Below are 14587 nucleotides of genomic sequence, written 5' to 3' on the forward strand. Positions count from 1 at the left end.
AGTGTTTGTAATCATGTGGCAGTTGGATGTGTACATGGAGTGAGAGGGAGACGTCGCAGCACGATGACCTTGTGCAACTAGCAACAATCTGCTATGGAAGTTAACGTGACTCGAATCTCCAGAGATATGCTTTCTCTACACTCTCCCCTCTTGGCCATCGCTAACGGTAAAGCTTCAGACTCAGAAGCACTGGAAGCACATAAAAACCATGAAATTTTTCTCGATCAAACTCTGATTATGAATTTGAAATCAATCTTACGATTACGAAAGTTGAACTAACGTTTCCAATTAGAACTATGTATTATGAATCTGTTGTAGCACAGCACATGGTTATTTTGTGTTGATGCAATTGATCAACTAGTACAGAACATAGGTAATCTTCTTCGAAGATCAAGAATTTTTCAAAAAAATGTATTCTGTTTTATTGAGCTGCTATAGATAATGTGAATAAATGTCAGATGTTTTTGGAAATGCAATGTTTATTCTTATTGTACGTAGGAGAAGTAGGCATGCATTCTGCAGCATATTGCTATTGTTATTCGTAATCGTTTTCGTTCCATTTTTTCCTTCAAGAAGTCAATCTGCAACTACAAGTAATGTAATGCATCATTGATTGCATTGCTTATTTGCTCGCTCAAAGGAATTGTAACATAGGTAGTCCTATTTCTTGAATCAGTACTTGTTGCGAATGGCATTAAAAAATTTTAAAGTTCACAAATGAAACTTTTTTTTTTGAAAATATTTAAACATTATTGATATTTATCTATTGTTTTGTACACAAAGCAAGATTCGATTTGTAAATCACGAGATTGTTCGAAAGCATGGGTGATCATACGATTTGCTTTTTTTTATTCAAACTTTTGTGATATAAATTTCTTAAAAATTTGTTTCAATGTCTCGTCAACTAATTATATATTTTTTAAATTTTTTACTGTTTTAGCAATCTCCGAGTTGGAAGGTTCAGCAGACTTTTTGAGCTTTTTTGTTTTGAAACTTGACTTAATAGATGAGAAAAAATATTTTCGATTTCTGCATTACTACAACACCAAAAAAAACAACAGGAATCAGAACTCCAATCTTCAACTTCATCACAATAATATGTAGAGGATTATTTTAATGCCTGGTTATGGAGACGTGCAGCGAGCATTCGATGAGCCCAGATGAAATCTAAGTAATAATTAAATTAGCAAGGGATAAAATTATTTGAGTGTCCGTTGTAAAATCTAACCATGAGTATAATTTTTAGGTATGTTGGACGAAACTGAGCATAATGATTTTGATGAGAACATTTCAGAAAATGAATCCTCAACTCTCCAGATACCTTACCCATCCTACCCGTTCCAGGAGTATCAAAAATAACCAAATTCTTACGTAAGTACATTATGAATTCAAATTAATAAAATTGATGAAATAGTTTTGAAAAATATCGATTAATAACGATCCTTCGCGGAATATTCATTTTTCATCTGTATCAAAATTGCTGAATTAAAAGTATAAAAAATAATTGATACTATAGCGAATTATTCGTAAAATATTTTACAGTTTCTTCTCAAATTATAATTTCTTTTCTTTGATTTTCATTTGCATAGTTATTATTTACTTTTCATCATACGTATAAGAGTAATACATGAATAATTCTATCCAATGCAACTTGGAATTTTTATAACTCTTTCTTTGAGAAAATCTGATTTAGTTTTAGTCTTTTAGCGCCTATAGTTGAAATATTATTTTTCTAGTAATTAAAACTACATAATATACGATTGGGATGTAAAAAAAAAATCTGAAAAAATAGGCTCCGGAGGGATTCGAACCCTCGATCTCCTGTTTACTAGACAGGCGCTTTAACCAACTAAGCCACGGCGCCGACGCTTCAACTAAGCAAAATATCATCATACTAACCCTGAACTATTGGCTAATCGAATTAATGAACTTGAAACACCGGCAAATATTGAAAATTTATCGAAAATTATTCTTTATCTGTTTAATTACGTCTCGAGCAAAGTTGAAACTATGAAATCTTTCAAGATAATTACTTTTTACGATGAATTTTGCGATACAGCTGATATAAATTGCAGTATGATTCTTATGCTTTCAAAATTAAATTTTTCGTAAGGAGGCTGGCATCTAACGGTTTGTTTCTCTACTACTTCGAAAAAAAGATATAAACAGAATATTCAAACAAATTAGAATTTTTTTACTTTTCATCCAGAACCAGAATTTACGGGATCAGATCAAAATATTTTTCTTTAATAAATCTTTTTCGATGAAATATTGCTCTTATAAAGTTGGTAGGTTAATAACCCACAATTATAATTTTTAATTTGATCAACTTCAATTTTACAAAAGTACTTTAGAAATTTTATTTTTCAATTTTACGCTTGCTGTTGATTTTTAATATCCTACCTTTGATAGTTAAATTGAAGAGCATTTTTTTTTTGCTCTATGAAATAAGTAAGTAAGTATTTTTTTAAATGTATTAAATTTTGCAGATGAATTGTGGTTTTGTGGACTGGAGGAAAGTGGAGAATTCAATCAACATTGAAGCAGCGACACGTTCGCTTTGAAAGAATGAGAAGTAGGTAAATATTTTTTCGTAATATGTTATTGATCGATTCTAATGTAATGTTTGATACTCCTAATTTCACGTCAATGCATCGGCAGTTGCATAATTTGGAGAAATTTTATTACATTCTTGCTTTATTTTATAACTTATGAATGATTACACTTACACAGCCTACGAACTCTTGACAGTCTTGAGTGGGTACTAGGTACGGGACTACCTATCTAATTTTTCTCCTCAAATTCTGCTTGTCTTCATAGTTCTTTTGGCAAAATTTTATGAAATATTGGCTCTACCCTTTCTTTTGAAGTGTTTTCGTGTAAATTCCATAGCAATAAAAATTATTTCCTTGGATTTTCAAACATAAATGTCGAATTTCTTACCCCAACGCAACTTCTAATCTAACTTGCAATTTTTTCATAAATTATTTTCTTTCAACTTTCAGGCAATACTAATGTCACCAAGTATGGGAATTTTCAACAGTTCAATCTTCAATTTTTCATAGAAACTGAAACAAGATAAAATGATGAATCATCTCAAAATATTTCAAGAAAGTTTCATCAGCATGTAAACTTCGCAGAAAATCATTTCAAAAAGCAACCCCGAAAGGAGCGAATTAAACTTCATCTACTTGGTTACAGGAACTGCATTATGTTGAGTAAGTTTTATTCTATCAATAGCGTGTCAATTTTCAACAGAATTCATCCATGGTACCGGCCTTTGAGCCAAAAAGCTCCCAAAAACTTTCAATTTTGACAATTTACCGTTGAAACTTGTAAATAAGGGCGCAAGGAACCGTTGGCGCTGTGGCTTAGTTGGTTAAAGCGCCTGTCTAGTAAACAGGAGATCGAGGGTTCGAATCCCTCCAGTGCCTCAGTCTCGGGAGAGACTTATATGTTCAATTTTTTCGTCCATTTGCATCAGTTGTATATTTTATGAGTCTAATTCTTCTCTTCGGCTGATAAAAATGTTCGTGAGTAATTTTTTTTTTGAGAAGCAAAATTTACGAATTGAATAATGACTACGTTGACCGCACTACCTTTTAAATTTTTTCGAGCTGGGTAAAATATCGAGAAGGTACTCTCAGCTCTGTCTCAGAAGTCAGAAATGAAGAGCGAGTGAATAGCCTGCAAATAATTCAATTAATTCTATTATGTAGATTTTGATTTATTTATAATTCTCGCTCATTTCCGAGAAAAAACGAGTACTTTCGACGTCGACGGCGTCGGGCGTTCTTATCGAAGCTCTCATCTTTTCCTACGTAACCCACAAGCGTGTACGAAGCTCGAAAAGCTACTTGATACCGCTTTGATTTCGATTTTACAACCCAACGTTTGTGTATGAAAATATTGGCGGTTCCGTACAACGATCTCGTGGCGCAACGGTAGCGCGTCTGACTCCAGATCAGAAGGTTGCGTGTTCAAATCACGTCGAGATCAGAAATTTTTTTATTCGAAAATGAATTTTTTCCGATCGTTCGTCGTAGTTCCCACTTAAGTACCGTGTTTCGGGCTGATTGTAACAAGGACCTCGTGGCGCAACGGTAGCGCGTCTGACTCCAGATCAGAAGGTTGCGTGTTCAAATCACGTCGGGGTCATAAAATTTTTTTCCTTCTGAAATCGATCATTTACTGGGGAATTATTTTTTACGTAATAATTAATATTTATTACAACTTTCTAAATTATTTTGTCGCGAAATAATAATTAAAAAACAGAAAAGGAATAATATGGTGTTTTTTACTCGTAAGATCTGTTTTCGCTAATATGTAGGTACTTGGATTTTTTATTAACGCGATTACTTATTGATTTTCGTAATGTGCTCGATTTTTACTTATGTTTAATTCTGTTTCTATTCATTGAGATATTGAGGCTTCTATTTTTCAAAATCATTTCACAGATGCTGCAACATTTAGATTCGATAGCTGAATACGTTAAGACCAGAGATGTAAACTGCAACAGGTGGTTCAAGGATGAGAAGTCATTTCATTTCCTCCTTGAACCTTCAGTCAATACTAAAAATGCGTTATATTTTCAATTTCCAAATAATCAAGTAGTGGAGAAAATTGTCAAAATTCCATTAGGTATTGCGATGAATGTGATAATTGATCAAGATACGTAATAATTAGCGTTGATTAATGAAATTGGCTTGAAAAATAATCATTGATCGAAAAAATAATGAGTACCTACTACTTACCTAGTACCTATTTTCATAAAATTGGCCTATGATCAATTCGGATCAGATATCGAGAACCGAAAAACAATGATGGTAGGAAATGAGGAATACACAATTATTAACTATATATTTCATAAAGTGTCATAATTTGAGACGTACAGGGAAAAAACGTCGTAACTTCATTTGTTTTCAATTTTTTTTATGCCATTTTGTTCATTAAGCAATGCTCTTTCATTTCATGTATCTAGTTTATGTAAATGATACCTACTTATCCGAACTATTTTACTCGAAAAACAACAATGTATGAGGTGAAAAATGAGAAATTTGAGGCGAGAAAAAAGTATAACCGGAATTTTTTCATTTTTTTTTCTTAGAGAGGTAACTACATTTGAAACAAAATTCAAGCCAAATAATAATTACTTTCAAGTTTAACAACATTTATATCTTAAAAACGCTCTCCTGTAAAATTTACAAACAATCGGTTACGACGTTCTCGGTTCTTTCCCCCCGTACGTTTTATTTTTCGAAAAATTCTCAAGACCGAAGTCCCAATTTTCACAACTTTAAGATCAGTTTTATTAACACGGGTCAAGTCAGAAATGAAATCCTGCGATTAGTTTCATTTTTTGGAATTCGAAATTTTTGTCAATTATTCTATTAGCTTGTAACATAATTTTTTTTTTCATCTCGAGTCTTACGAGTACCTACATTATTAGAAACCGAAGCTGTGTAAAAAAAACTCGATATTATCCTCATCCCTATCTTCAAGTGTCTTTCTGATATGACGGTCGTCAATAAACAAAACTACATTTACAAATAATTGAATTGTACATACTCATTTTTGATTGTGAAAAAAACTGAAATTTTCTTCTCACATTTCCTAGCCAACGCACTTCAAAGTTCAAGAAAATCCTTGAAAATAACCTAGAAAATTCCATTCAAAAAATTACATACACATAAAACCCTACGTTGAAAACGATTACCTAAAACCCTATTCAATTTCACTTGCATTTAATTTCAGATAATAAATAAATAAACAAATTTTTAAAAAAAGTCAATCAAAAACACCTATCAGTACCAACATCCCTAAAAAGTTCACCGCATTGCTACGTACATCGAATCGTATATTTGCTCTTCTACAACATTTTAAAAAAAATAAATAAATAAACGAAGAAGAAAATCAAACTACGCACATTTGTTCAACTTATACCGTCGCGAGTCGTACAACACATAATAAAATAATACACAGAAAGACAAAAATAGAAAACGATATATGTATGTATACATTGTACGTAGAAAAACTGCGTTATAAAAAATAACAAAACAGTTATTAATCATAATAATATAATTTTTAATTTTACAATAACATAAAACAAATAATATACCCTAAAAAAAAGAGGAAAGAATGGTAAGTCTCACATTGATTTTTCTGTTCTTTCGAGGTTTTTTGTCGTTCATATTTTTCACTTTTTTTTTCTTTTCTTAACAATTTTATTATAAAAAAGAATTTTAAAACTATCAAATTACCATTTGTACCAAATTTGGACATGAAATTATTAATCATTAATTAAATGAGATACCGTTGAGACAGGCCTCCGGGAGGCCACACAGGGCGAGCGAGCGCGCACGCGCGTTATTGTACAAAAAAATTATATCTTAATAAATTAAGTGGGAGGAGAATGGGGCACAAGGATCGAGAGGAGGGGAGGGGGAGCAGCAGGCCAAAGGTCATACGTAAGAGTATCCGGTTGGAGGTACGGTGGGTCGGTTTTCTAATTTACTGTATTCCAAATGGAATTCTTTCGCCACTTTTCTCCAACTGGTCGTATCGAAGAAATAATAAGTACCCCTTTCGTACGTAGACGTTTTCTCTACGACCCCTAACCCGGGGGCCGGTGTAATCCAAACTTTCTCCTCCGTATGATATCGCCATTCTCTATTATACCTGTGAAGGTGGCAAAAGAAAAACGCACCGGACAAGATCAAGTCCAATGCATCGGTTATGTTAATAAAAATGCTCGATTGAGATTCAGCAATTCTTTCGTCGCAGTACTTACAATTCAGAAGCAGCTACAAGCTGTATTACATCTCCGGTATAATTATAAAACAAATAAAACAAAAGATCTTCTTTGTACCTCGTTAGTTTAACTTGTGCTAACTTATCCCTGCGAACAAAACGAAGCTTTACTTTAGAATCTTAATTTCTCATATTCACACCTCCGATTCCGTTCCGGAAATAGGAGTAGTGTAGAAATATTCACTCGTAGGGTACGAACCTAATGCCATGGTTAACAAGATACTCGGGTGGAACGTTGTAATCGAGATCTTGCGATCTGCACGGCGCATCTGACCATGGACCGCCGAACGTAGGATATAAATTGTCTGGAGAATTCAGATTAAGTCCCAATGTCGTTAAATCTTGACCGAGAGCCAGCGATACAAGATTTGGATCCGTTTCGGCTGCCCTGATGAATGTTAGAAGCCCAACCATACCGAATTGATCTTTAACCATTGTTGGCGGAATATTTGTGACTTTACCTGCGTACAAAATGACAATCGTAAATTAATCTCATATTTCATATCGAAAAACAAAAACAACTCGAGTCAACATATCGTTTAGTCGTTAAACTACGTGACTTTTAACACGTTATTTTTAAACCTAGCAAAAGAGATTACTGCTTTTAAGCGTTACACATTTCATATTGATGTACTTGTTGCGAGATAAGAAGAACTATATTTCCCGTGAAATTTATTCAATCGTAATATAGGCCAAAGATGCGTTTTCCATCACCTGATAAGTGATAACCTCTCATCCTCATCCATTCGTAAAATATCAGAACGGAATTCACACGAAACATGACTTCACCCGACGAACTGAATTAGATTAACACCCACAATGATTATCACACGTCTCCTAGATCAGTTACCAGATCAAGGACCAAGGAATGATCGAATTACGAAAATGTTCAGTAATTCTAATCACATTTCTATCTCCCTGGAAAAAATTTGAAAATAATGGTCGCAATCGAAATCATGCTAAAAATTTAGTGGTGAAAAACGGCGAAATTTAGTCCCGAAAGGTCAAACATTTTCAGCGGGGGGGGGGGGGGGAGAAGAGAGGTGAACGAAGAAAAACGTGTAATAACATCATATATTTTTCAACTGTTGCAGCCTAAAAAAAAAAAAAAAAGACATGAAATGAGCAGAGACCGAAAATCTACAACTTGACAAAAATGAACGTTTAAAACCAGGATTTTCATTTCACCAACAAGTATTATGTACAAAGAAAAAAGAAAGCCCGCTCATTTGAATGGTATAAGCCATCCCAACTGAAAAATACGCTACGTTTAACAAATTAATCGAACTAATCGAATGAAAAATTCGAAATGGGTTTTGAATGACGTGCGTTTCTGTTTTTCACCATTAATTTTGTTTTTTTGTAACGTTTTTAATATGACAATGTTCTGAAATACATATTGAGGGAATTGGATGACGAAATTGCTCCCATTACAGATCGTCGCATTTACGTCAGACCATTTTTCATGAGAATTCTGAAAAACGTATTAAAAACATCTTCTCAAGATCACAAAAATATTAAATAATCTTTCCAGCTCGTCTTTTGAAGGCGAAAGAAATCCCAAACGATAGTCAATCAACACCAGAAGTACCTCTTACAACCTTAAAAATAAACCAAAACGATGAAAACATGATTCGATAAAACTCTCGAAACCGAAAAACTAAACATAAACACATCTAGATAGATAATTCAACAATGAAACACATTCGTACACAATACGCACACACACACAAGGCTGCGGTAAGGGGGAAAGCCATAAAAATATCGATAAATGAAAATTAAATAAAGCTGAGACCAAAAAATATGCGCGAGGTCGCTTCCCTAAATACAATTCCCTTGACCTTGACTCTGGGACGGTTTTTTCTTCACGGACGATGATTTTTTTGTCGTTTCAAGGTCAACCTTGCACTTATCGTGGTGTCTCCAATCATGTCTCAGATACCCTCGTTTTATGCTATCATAACCTGAGTTGTTTTACACAGCGAATTACAAACGTATGTTGTTTACTATTTTGGCGTAGATCGCTTCATTTGAAAAAATATCTCGTAGATACGTAAAAATGACCTATAGACGAATATAAAACCGACCTCCTTCTCTCGCTCATTGACGCATATCAAATTCCGAATCTGACGATGAAATGGCAACATGAAGCCAAATGAATGAACGGATTCCACGAGTTGAGAGTTTGATCACTCTGAGACAAAATCTCAACTCAACGAAGATGACGGGAAAATTTCAAACTTTTCTTCAGAACGGACATTATCAACGTGAACAAAATCCAGAATTGTTCGACAAAACAATCAGTTCGGTAATTTGAAAACAACACAACAACGTAGACAAAATAAGCGCGATTCTAGACTACTAAACAAAGACAAATCGAAAAATGACGCACAAAGCAAAATGAGCATCCGGAATTCAGGCCGATTCTATGACAGGAATATCCCACCTGGGACATGGAGACTAGAATTCCTCTCGGATCTTACGAACAATGAACTCGCAGACAAGTTATACGAAAGTAAGCAAAATATATTCAAAAACAGAAGATCTTTGCGAAGAAAAAAAAGAACGTATGGTTAAGTAGATGAAACCAACGAATGATATATACCTTCGGGAAACGTTTGAATGCCTTTTTTACTTTGATGCAAACCATGCTGTTGTAACAGCTGCTGTTGATGTTTCTCAGCACCGGGAGCAGCAGAAACGCTACCTATCCTATTGTTGGAAGATAAAACTTGTTCTGACTGGGAATTGCTATCGTGGTTCGTAAGTTTATTATCACTACTAAGTGATGAGGAACTTCCAGAAACCGACGCCGATGGGGTGGTGGACGAATTTTCTGATACTATCGTCGGCTGAGTGCCCGGTAATGCTGGAAAGTCTTCGTTACTCATGGTAAACTCGCTTGATTCGGATGTCGGAGCTTTCACCATGCCGACTAGAATCAAAGGTAATCCGTTACAGTCTGCTTTGTAGTTGATCGCAGAAGTGACAGTTTGTACAGTATTTTTACCGTAAGGCTGTTTTCCTGGCATTGTTGCGTTCGCTTGCGGCAGCGTGTCGTTCTGCCCTCGACTGGTAAGCGATGGGAATTCAGATAAATCAAGTAAAGGAGGTGAGTTATTACTACTATTAACCAAACCATTACTATTAGTAGGGTTGAACACGGATTGCAAGCTATTAACAGAATTTTGAGAACCATATGATGATCTATTCGGGCCCATGCCTCCCATACCGCCAACCGAATTGGCATTCCTGAAAAACGAAACAAACAACGCATCGTCGTTAATTGTTCATACGTAATAAATGATTATCAATAACACAGCCGATTAAATGCGTAGTAAATATGCAACGATATCACTTAATAGTACTTGATCGCATAAGTACTAGAGTACTACTAACCAATCTTGGATAACTGAGCCGACTGACTGCACTGATCTTCTTTCCGAAAATGATCGTTGCTGGTTGAATAAATTTCTGCTACCCATTGGTTGTACGTTGTTTCTACTGGGTGATAACTGCTGTGGAGTGAAGGAATTCGTTGGAAACATATTTGATGTAGGAGTAACATGACCAGATAAAGAAGAGGAAGTAAATGCGTTTCTGGACAAGGTTTGACTTGTAATACTGCGGGGCGGTTGTTGAAAATTTAAATTTGCCATATCCTTAATACCTGAAAATCAAAAAAACAAACACATTGTAGTAATGTAACCTGTAACCTATGCGCGATACTTCACTACGATACCTAAGCATAAAACACCGAAATGCTGATCTGTTATCTCTAGTTCTATAAAAACTGTTTTTTAGTGGAAATAAATTTTCAAATAGGCCTGATAATACAATAAAGGAAAACTAAACGCAGTGATAAGGCAATATAATGTACATACCATAATTATAATTAGCATGTACCATGTTAATTGTTAACGTTTTTTATCATACAAAACCTCCGATCGAATTCGTTCGAATTATAACCCATCCAGTGAGCGTACCAACGTTTGTTTCGAACTCGATTACTATCAACGATGGTTTAATTATCGAAATTATACTAAATAAATCAACATTATAAACGCGAAAATGTTGACCTCTTAAATATCTACAACACTACGCGATTGTTGGCCGTACAATTTTCACGCCGATTATACAACTTAAAAATGATAACTAACACGCGCAATTTTCAAAAAATATCACTTCAAAACGCACCAAACTACGAGAATTTTAAAAAACTTTTAATTACTTCCTTTAAAATTTTCATAACCTATAAGAACAATAACAGACCAGCCATATTATTTACAGCGAAATTCTAACATAATTATTGACCGAGTGAAACGTATAAACAACAAAAATAATACCTTGATTGGTAAAGTATGCATATTTTACAACTATCTACGTTTGAAAAACAAATATTACACTTTACCATTAGTAAACTGACAAAGTTTTCTTTTTCGAAATGAAAATTATTTAACGCAAAAACAACTTTAGACATCTTTTTGTAAAGTTCTACTCTACAAACAGCAAATTCCAGCTAACAAATTTTATTATCAGCATCGATTTTATGTCACTAAACAGTGACGTCATCGATTATAGACCTCAAAATTCGAACAATAAGTAGGTAGCTGTTTCACAGTTTTTTTCACGTTTTTCACCATTTACGGAAAAAATATTAATTTTATTTCATTCATCATTTCTACTTCAAATGGATTAATGTTCAATATTTCTTTTAAAAGCGATTTTCATCGGAATAAATCCAATACACAGCACGAATTCACAGATACCTACTAAACCTAAATTTACGTGATTATGCTTAAATTCCACACCATAAAGTCAAAAAACTGCAACTTCAGCACATTTTGTTGGAAAACTTGGATGAAGCATGAATGAAAGTTCGGCAAAAGCTCCTATGATTTAATTTCCCGAACTTTATGAAAAATTTACCCCTTTCACATAGAACTGATTATTGTACTCGCTATTTTAGAAAATCGAGCACTGTTGGAAATAGAATTGCCTACTTGCACAATAAATTGTAAAACTTCCGATGGCGATGGCCTTCGATAATTTCGTAAACACATCGACATCGGCATGGTTTCAATAACACACGATTTCAAAAACAACTGGGTTTTATTAAATAATTTGATCAATAAATAAACAATATTGAACCAAAATTAAAAAGTTTTTGGTAACGTGAAAATTCCACTGGAAAAAAATCATCAAAATGCATCAGGTGACGGGCTATTTGTTATAACCGAGAAGTTTTTCGGCTACACCGAGGAAATAGACCATTTGAGCGATACCGAAAAGAGGTGCGATTACGATCATACGACATGCTCCGCCTTTGAAAAACGCAGTAACTCCTTCATTTTTCAAAATTTTGCTGCGAATTCAAAATTAAATTAAAATTTAAATATTCAACATAGAAGTACCCAATTACGAAAAAAAAAACTCACGTAAATGCATCAGCAACGCCGTTATAACTAGCTTCTCCTTCTGCTTTCTTAATAGCTTGTAAACGAGTTTTTACAACATCAATCGGATTAACCAAAAGCGCCGCAAGAGATCCCGAAGTACATCCCGACAAAAAAGAACACCATAACACAGCTTCACCTACACATCATTTTTGATCAGTTGACATTCGTGAAATCGATACGATCCTATATATAATAATTATTTACCCGAGCCATCACTTTTCCTTGGACCGAGAGAATTTAACCGGGCAAACAGTGGGAAATATATGATTGAAAATGATACATCTCTGAACATGGTAGCAGCAGCGCCTTTATACAAACCTAATATGCCTTTGGTACGAATCAAATCTAATGTTAGTGATGTGGCCGATATTTTAGGTACAGTTTTTCCTTCTGTAAACGCAAAATATTTAAAGATGATTTGAACATGATCAAATGTCAGCTATGAAAGCGTATTCATTAAGAGCTCAAGCTGTACAAACACAATGCAACTGAAAATAAAATAATGAAAATGTGTTAAAAATAAAGCCGATTATTATAAAAAAGAAAGCGAACGCTTGAGCACTGCATAGGCTTTACCATCCAACCTAGTTTAGCTTGCGCAGCAACACGACCAGCGTCTTGCATTTGTATTTTTAATAACTCCATGGGTGTTGTGATGACAATTTGACAGAAACCTGCACTAGCCCCGGCGATCATTTCCCTGATTAATGGTAGAGGTTTCCTGCGATACAAAGCAGAATTATTGTAATTTCGTATATCTCATGAATTGGTAAGAATTGGAATGGGCATGTCCTAACCCTGGTTCAGTAGTTAAGTGATATCTAAAAAAATCATTTGCAGCCAACTTAATCGCCTTTTCAGGAGTAATCAACAGAATATTTACAGCAGAGCCTAAAAAAATAAAAACGTTTTTAGAAAAGATGACAACTTTAAGGATATTCTCCGCTGTTACAGATAAACAGACCTTTGTACATCCCAAAATAACCCTCAGCTCTGTATGTTTTTCGAAAACAGTCCAACCTGAAAAGAAAATATTCATTATTCAATTTTTTTATCAGTGTAAATTGACTGGTACGTACAAAACCGATAGGTAGCTAAAACGTAATCTTTATCAAGAATAATTTATGAAACGAAGTATTTGAATAGATAACATTAAGTACTTAATGTAATATTATCATAATGTAGATATGCTTCATTTGCTATGTCAAGTGTCAATCAGTCTGTCATAAGTGAGAAAAAAATATGAAGCACATTCAAGTTGAAATTATTCCAATAAAATTTCAATTTCAAAATTAAATGCATGTGAAATAATAAAATTCAGGCAACAGCTACAAGAAATTACTCACATTGAATTGTACATACGTTCCCCATTTGGTCCAATTTGCTGACTCTGCAATCGGGTTTTTACTAAATCGAGAGGAAAGACGACTGATACACCGATTACACCTGCGATTCCTCCGTTGACGATTTTAGGTACAAGTCTGTAAATTAGTTGATTTCTCGAATCAATTATCAAATTATAGTCAGAATATGACTCAAACCAATATATTTTTGTATCACTTACGAGAATTGTTTAGGAGTGGTGGACGAAGAAACGACATTTCCTTGTGCGCTATATACATAGGTAAAACACGTAAAACACATTAGAAAATCGTTTTAAAAATATATCTATACATTCGTATTTAATGAAAGAATGATGTACTTACACTTGTGTGGTTGCCATTTTAGTGCTTTAATACATTAATCGCTATTATATACTTTAGAAAACCTTCATTCTGTTTATTATAAAATAAAGAAGGGGGAATTTCAATCAAAGACTTGATTTCTCGAGTTCTAAATGGGGGAAACTACCAACACAACGCAAATGAAAAATGTCAAGCTCACAGGCCACAATTCATAATTTTAATTTCCCGCTCACGCCCAGATATCCACTGGCACGATGTTGAAACTTGAACTTTCAAAGATCCCTGAAATTTTTTAGGAAAAACCTTGAAATAAATTTTCATTCTTGTGGATCTTTTGAAAGTTTATTTACGATCAGCTGATTGATGTTTTTTCAGCTTTTCGTATGGGAAAAGCTCAAACCCCCTTATCGTAATTATCGTAAAATGTCACAAAATTACCAATTATTCTTGAAAATTACCAACAAATTTTCATTTTTTTTATTATCTTACCTACTACTTTACCCAATACCTAGCTTTATCTCAGTGTTGGCAAAGTTCGCGACTCTTTCGCACTTCGCGAGCGGCCGAACGCAAACTTTTTGCGGACTCGTCCGGAATTCGGTTTTCGAAAACGCGATAAAATAAAACGAGTTC

The 14587-nt window shown here is 34.2% G+C and overlaps 2 protein-coding genes, 1 long non-coding RNA gene and 4 other non-coding genes across 9 annotated transcripts; 4 read left to right on the forward strand and 3 right to left on the reverse strand.

The window, feature by feature from the left end:
* Positions 1 to 1790: 1790 nt before the first annotated feature.
* Positions 1791 to 1864, reverse strand: TRNAT-AGU (transfer RNA threonine (anticodon AGU)). The gene has a single exon. It is a non-coding gene; the product is annotated as a tRNA-Thr (tRNA).
* A 201-nt stretch (positions 1865 to 2065) lies between these two features.
* Positions 2066 to 3271, forward strand: LOC135842320 (uncharacterized). Its single transcript, XR_010558108.1, has 3 exons — positions 2066 to 2288; positions 2490 to 2575; positions 3006 to 3271. It is a non-coding gene; the product is annotated as an uncharacterized LOC135842320 (long non-coding RNA).
* Positions 3272 to 3360: 89 nt separating this feature from the next.
* TRNAT-AGU (transfer RNA threonine (anticodon AGU)) lies at positions 3361 to 3434 on the forward strand. The gene has a single exon. It is a non-coding gene; the product is annotated as a tRNA-Thr (tRNA).
* Positions 3435 to 3927: 493 nt separating this feature from the next.
* On the forward strand, positions 3928 to 3999 carry TRNAW-CCA (transfer RNA tryptophan (anticodon CCA)). The gene has a single exon. It is a non-coding gene; the product is annotated as a tRNA-Trp (tRNA).
* An 87-nt stretch (positions 4000 to 4086) lies between these two features.
* Positions 4087 to 4158, forward strand: TRNAW-CCA (transfer RNA tryptophan (anticodon CCA)). The gene has a single exon. It is a non-coding gene; the product is annotated as a tRNA-Trp (tRNA).
* A 1827-nt stretch (positions 4159 to 5985) lies between these two features.
* Rga (Regena) lies at positions 5986 to 11353 on the reverse strand. 3 transcript variants are annotated; one of them, XM_065346397.1, is made up of 7 exons: positions 11222 to 11353; positions 10210 to 10480; positions 9821 to 10062; positions 9416 to 9745; positions 7010 to 7271; positions 6791 to 6898; positions 5986 to 6678 (listed from the first exon to the last, which is right to left on the reverse strand). In XM_065346397.1, the coding sequence occupies exons 2-7, from the start codon at positions 10467 to 10469 to the stop codon at positions 6462 to 6464; spliced, it is 1419 nt and encodes a 472-aa protein (XP_065202469.1). In that variant the 5' UTR covers positions 10470 to 10480; positions 11222 to 11353; the 3' UTR covers positions 5986 to 6461. The 3 variants fall into 3 exon arrangements, with proteins under 3 accessions (XP_065202469.1, XP_065202468.1, XP_065202467.1); XM_065346396.1 differs by having other exon boundaries at positions 11157 to 11316; XM_065346395.1 differs by lacking the exon at positions 11222 to 11353 and adding an exon at positions 10695 to 11128.
* Positions 11354 to 11903: 550 nt separating this feature from the next.
* Positions 11904 to 14275, reverse strand: LOC135832877 (mitochondrial glutamate carrier 1-like). The gene is made up of 9 exons (XM_065346399.1): positions 13976 to 14275; positions 13834 to 13881; positions 13616 to 13750; positions 13234 to 13289; positions 13067 to 13160; positions 12854 to 12990; positions 12474 to 12659; positions 12249 to 12405; positions 11904 to 12175 (listed from the first exon to the last, which is right to left on the reverse strand). The coding sequence occupies exons 1-9, from the start codon at positions 13990 to 13992 to the stop codon at positions 12034 to 12036; spliced, it is 972 nt and encodes a 323-aa protein (XP_065202471.1). The 5' UTR covers positions 13993 to 14275; the 3' UTR covers positions 11904 to 12033.
* Between the last annotated feature and the right edge of the window lie 312 nt (positions 14276 to 14587).

This window comes from Planococcus citri, chromosome 1, assembly GCF_950023065.1.
Source record: "Planococcus citri chromosome 1, ihPlaCitr1.1, whole genome shotgun sequence".
Lineage (NCBI taxonomy): Eukaryota > Metazoa > Arthropoda > Insecta > Hemiptera > Pseudococcidae > Planococcus > Planococcus citri.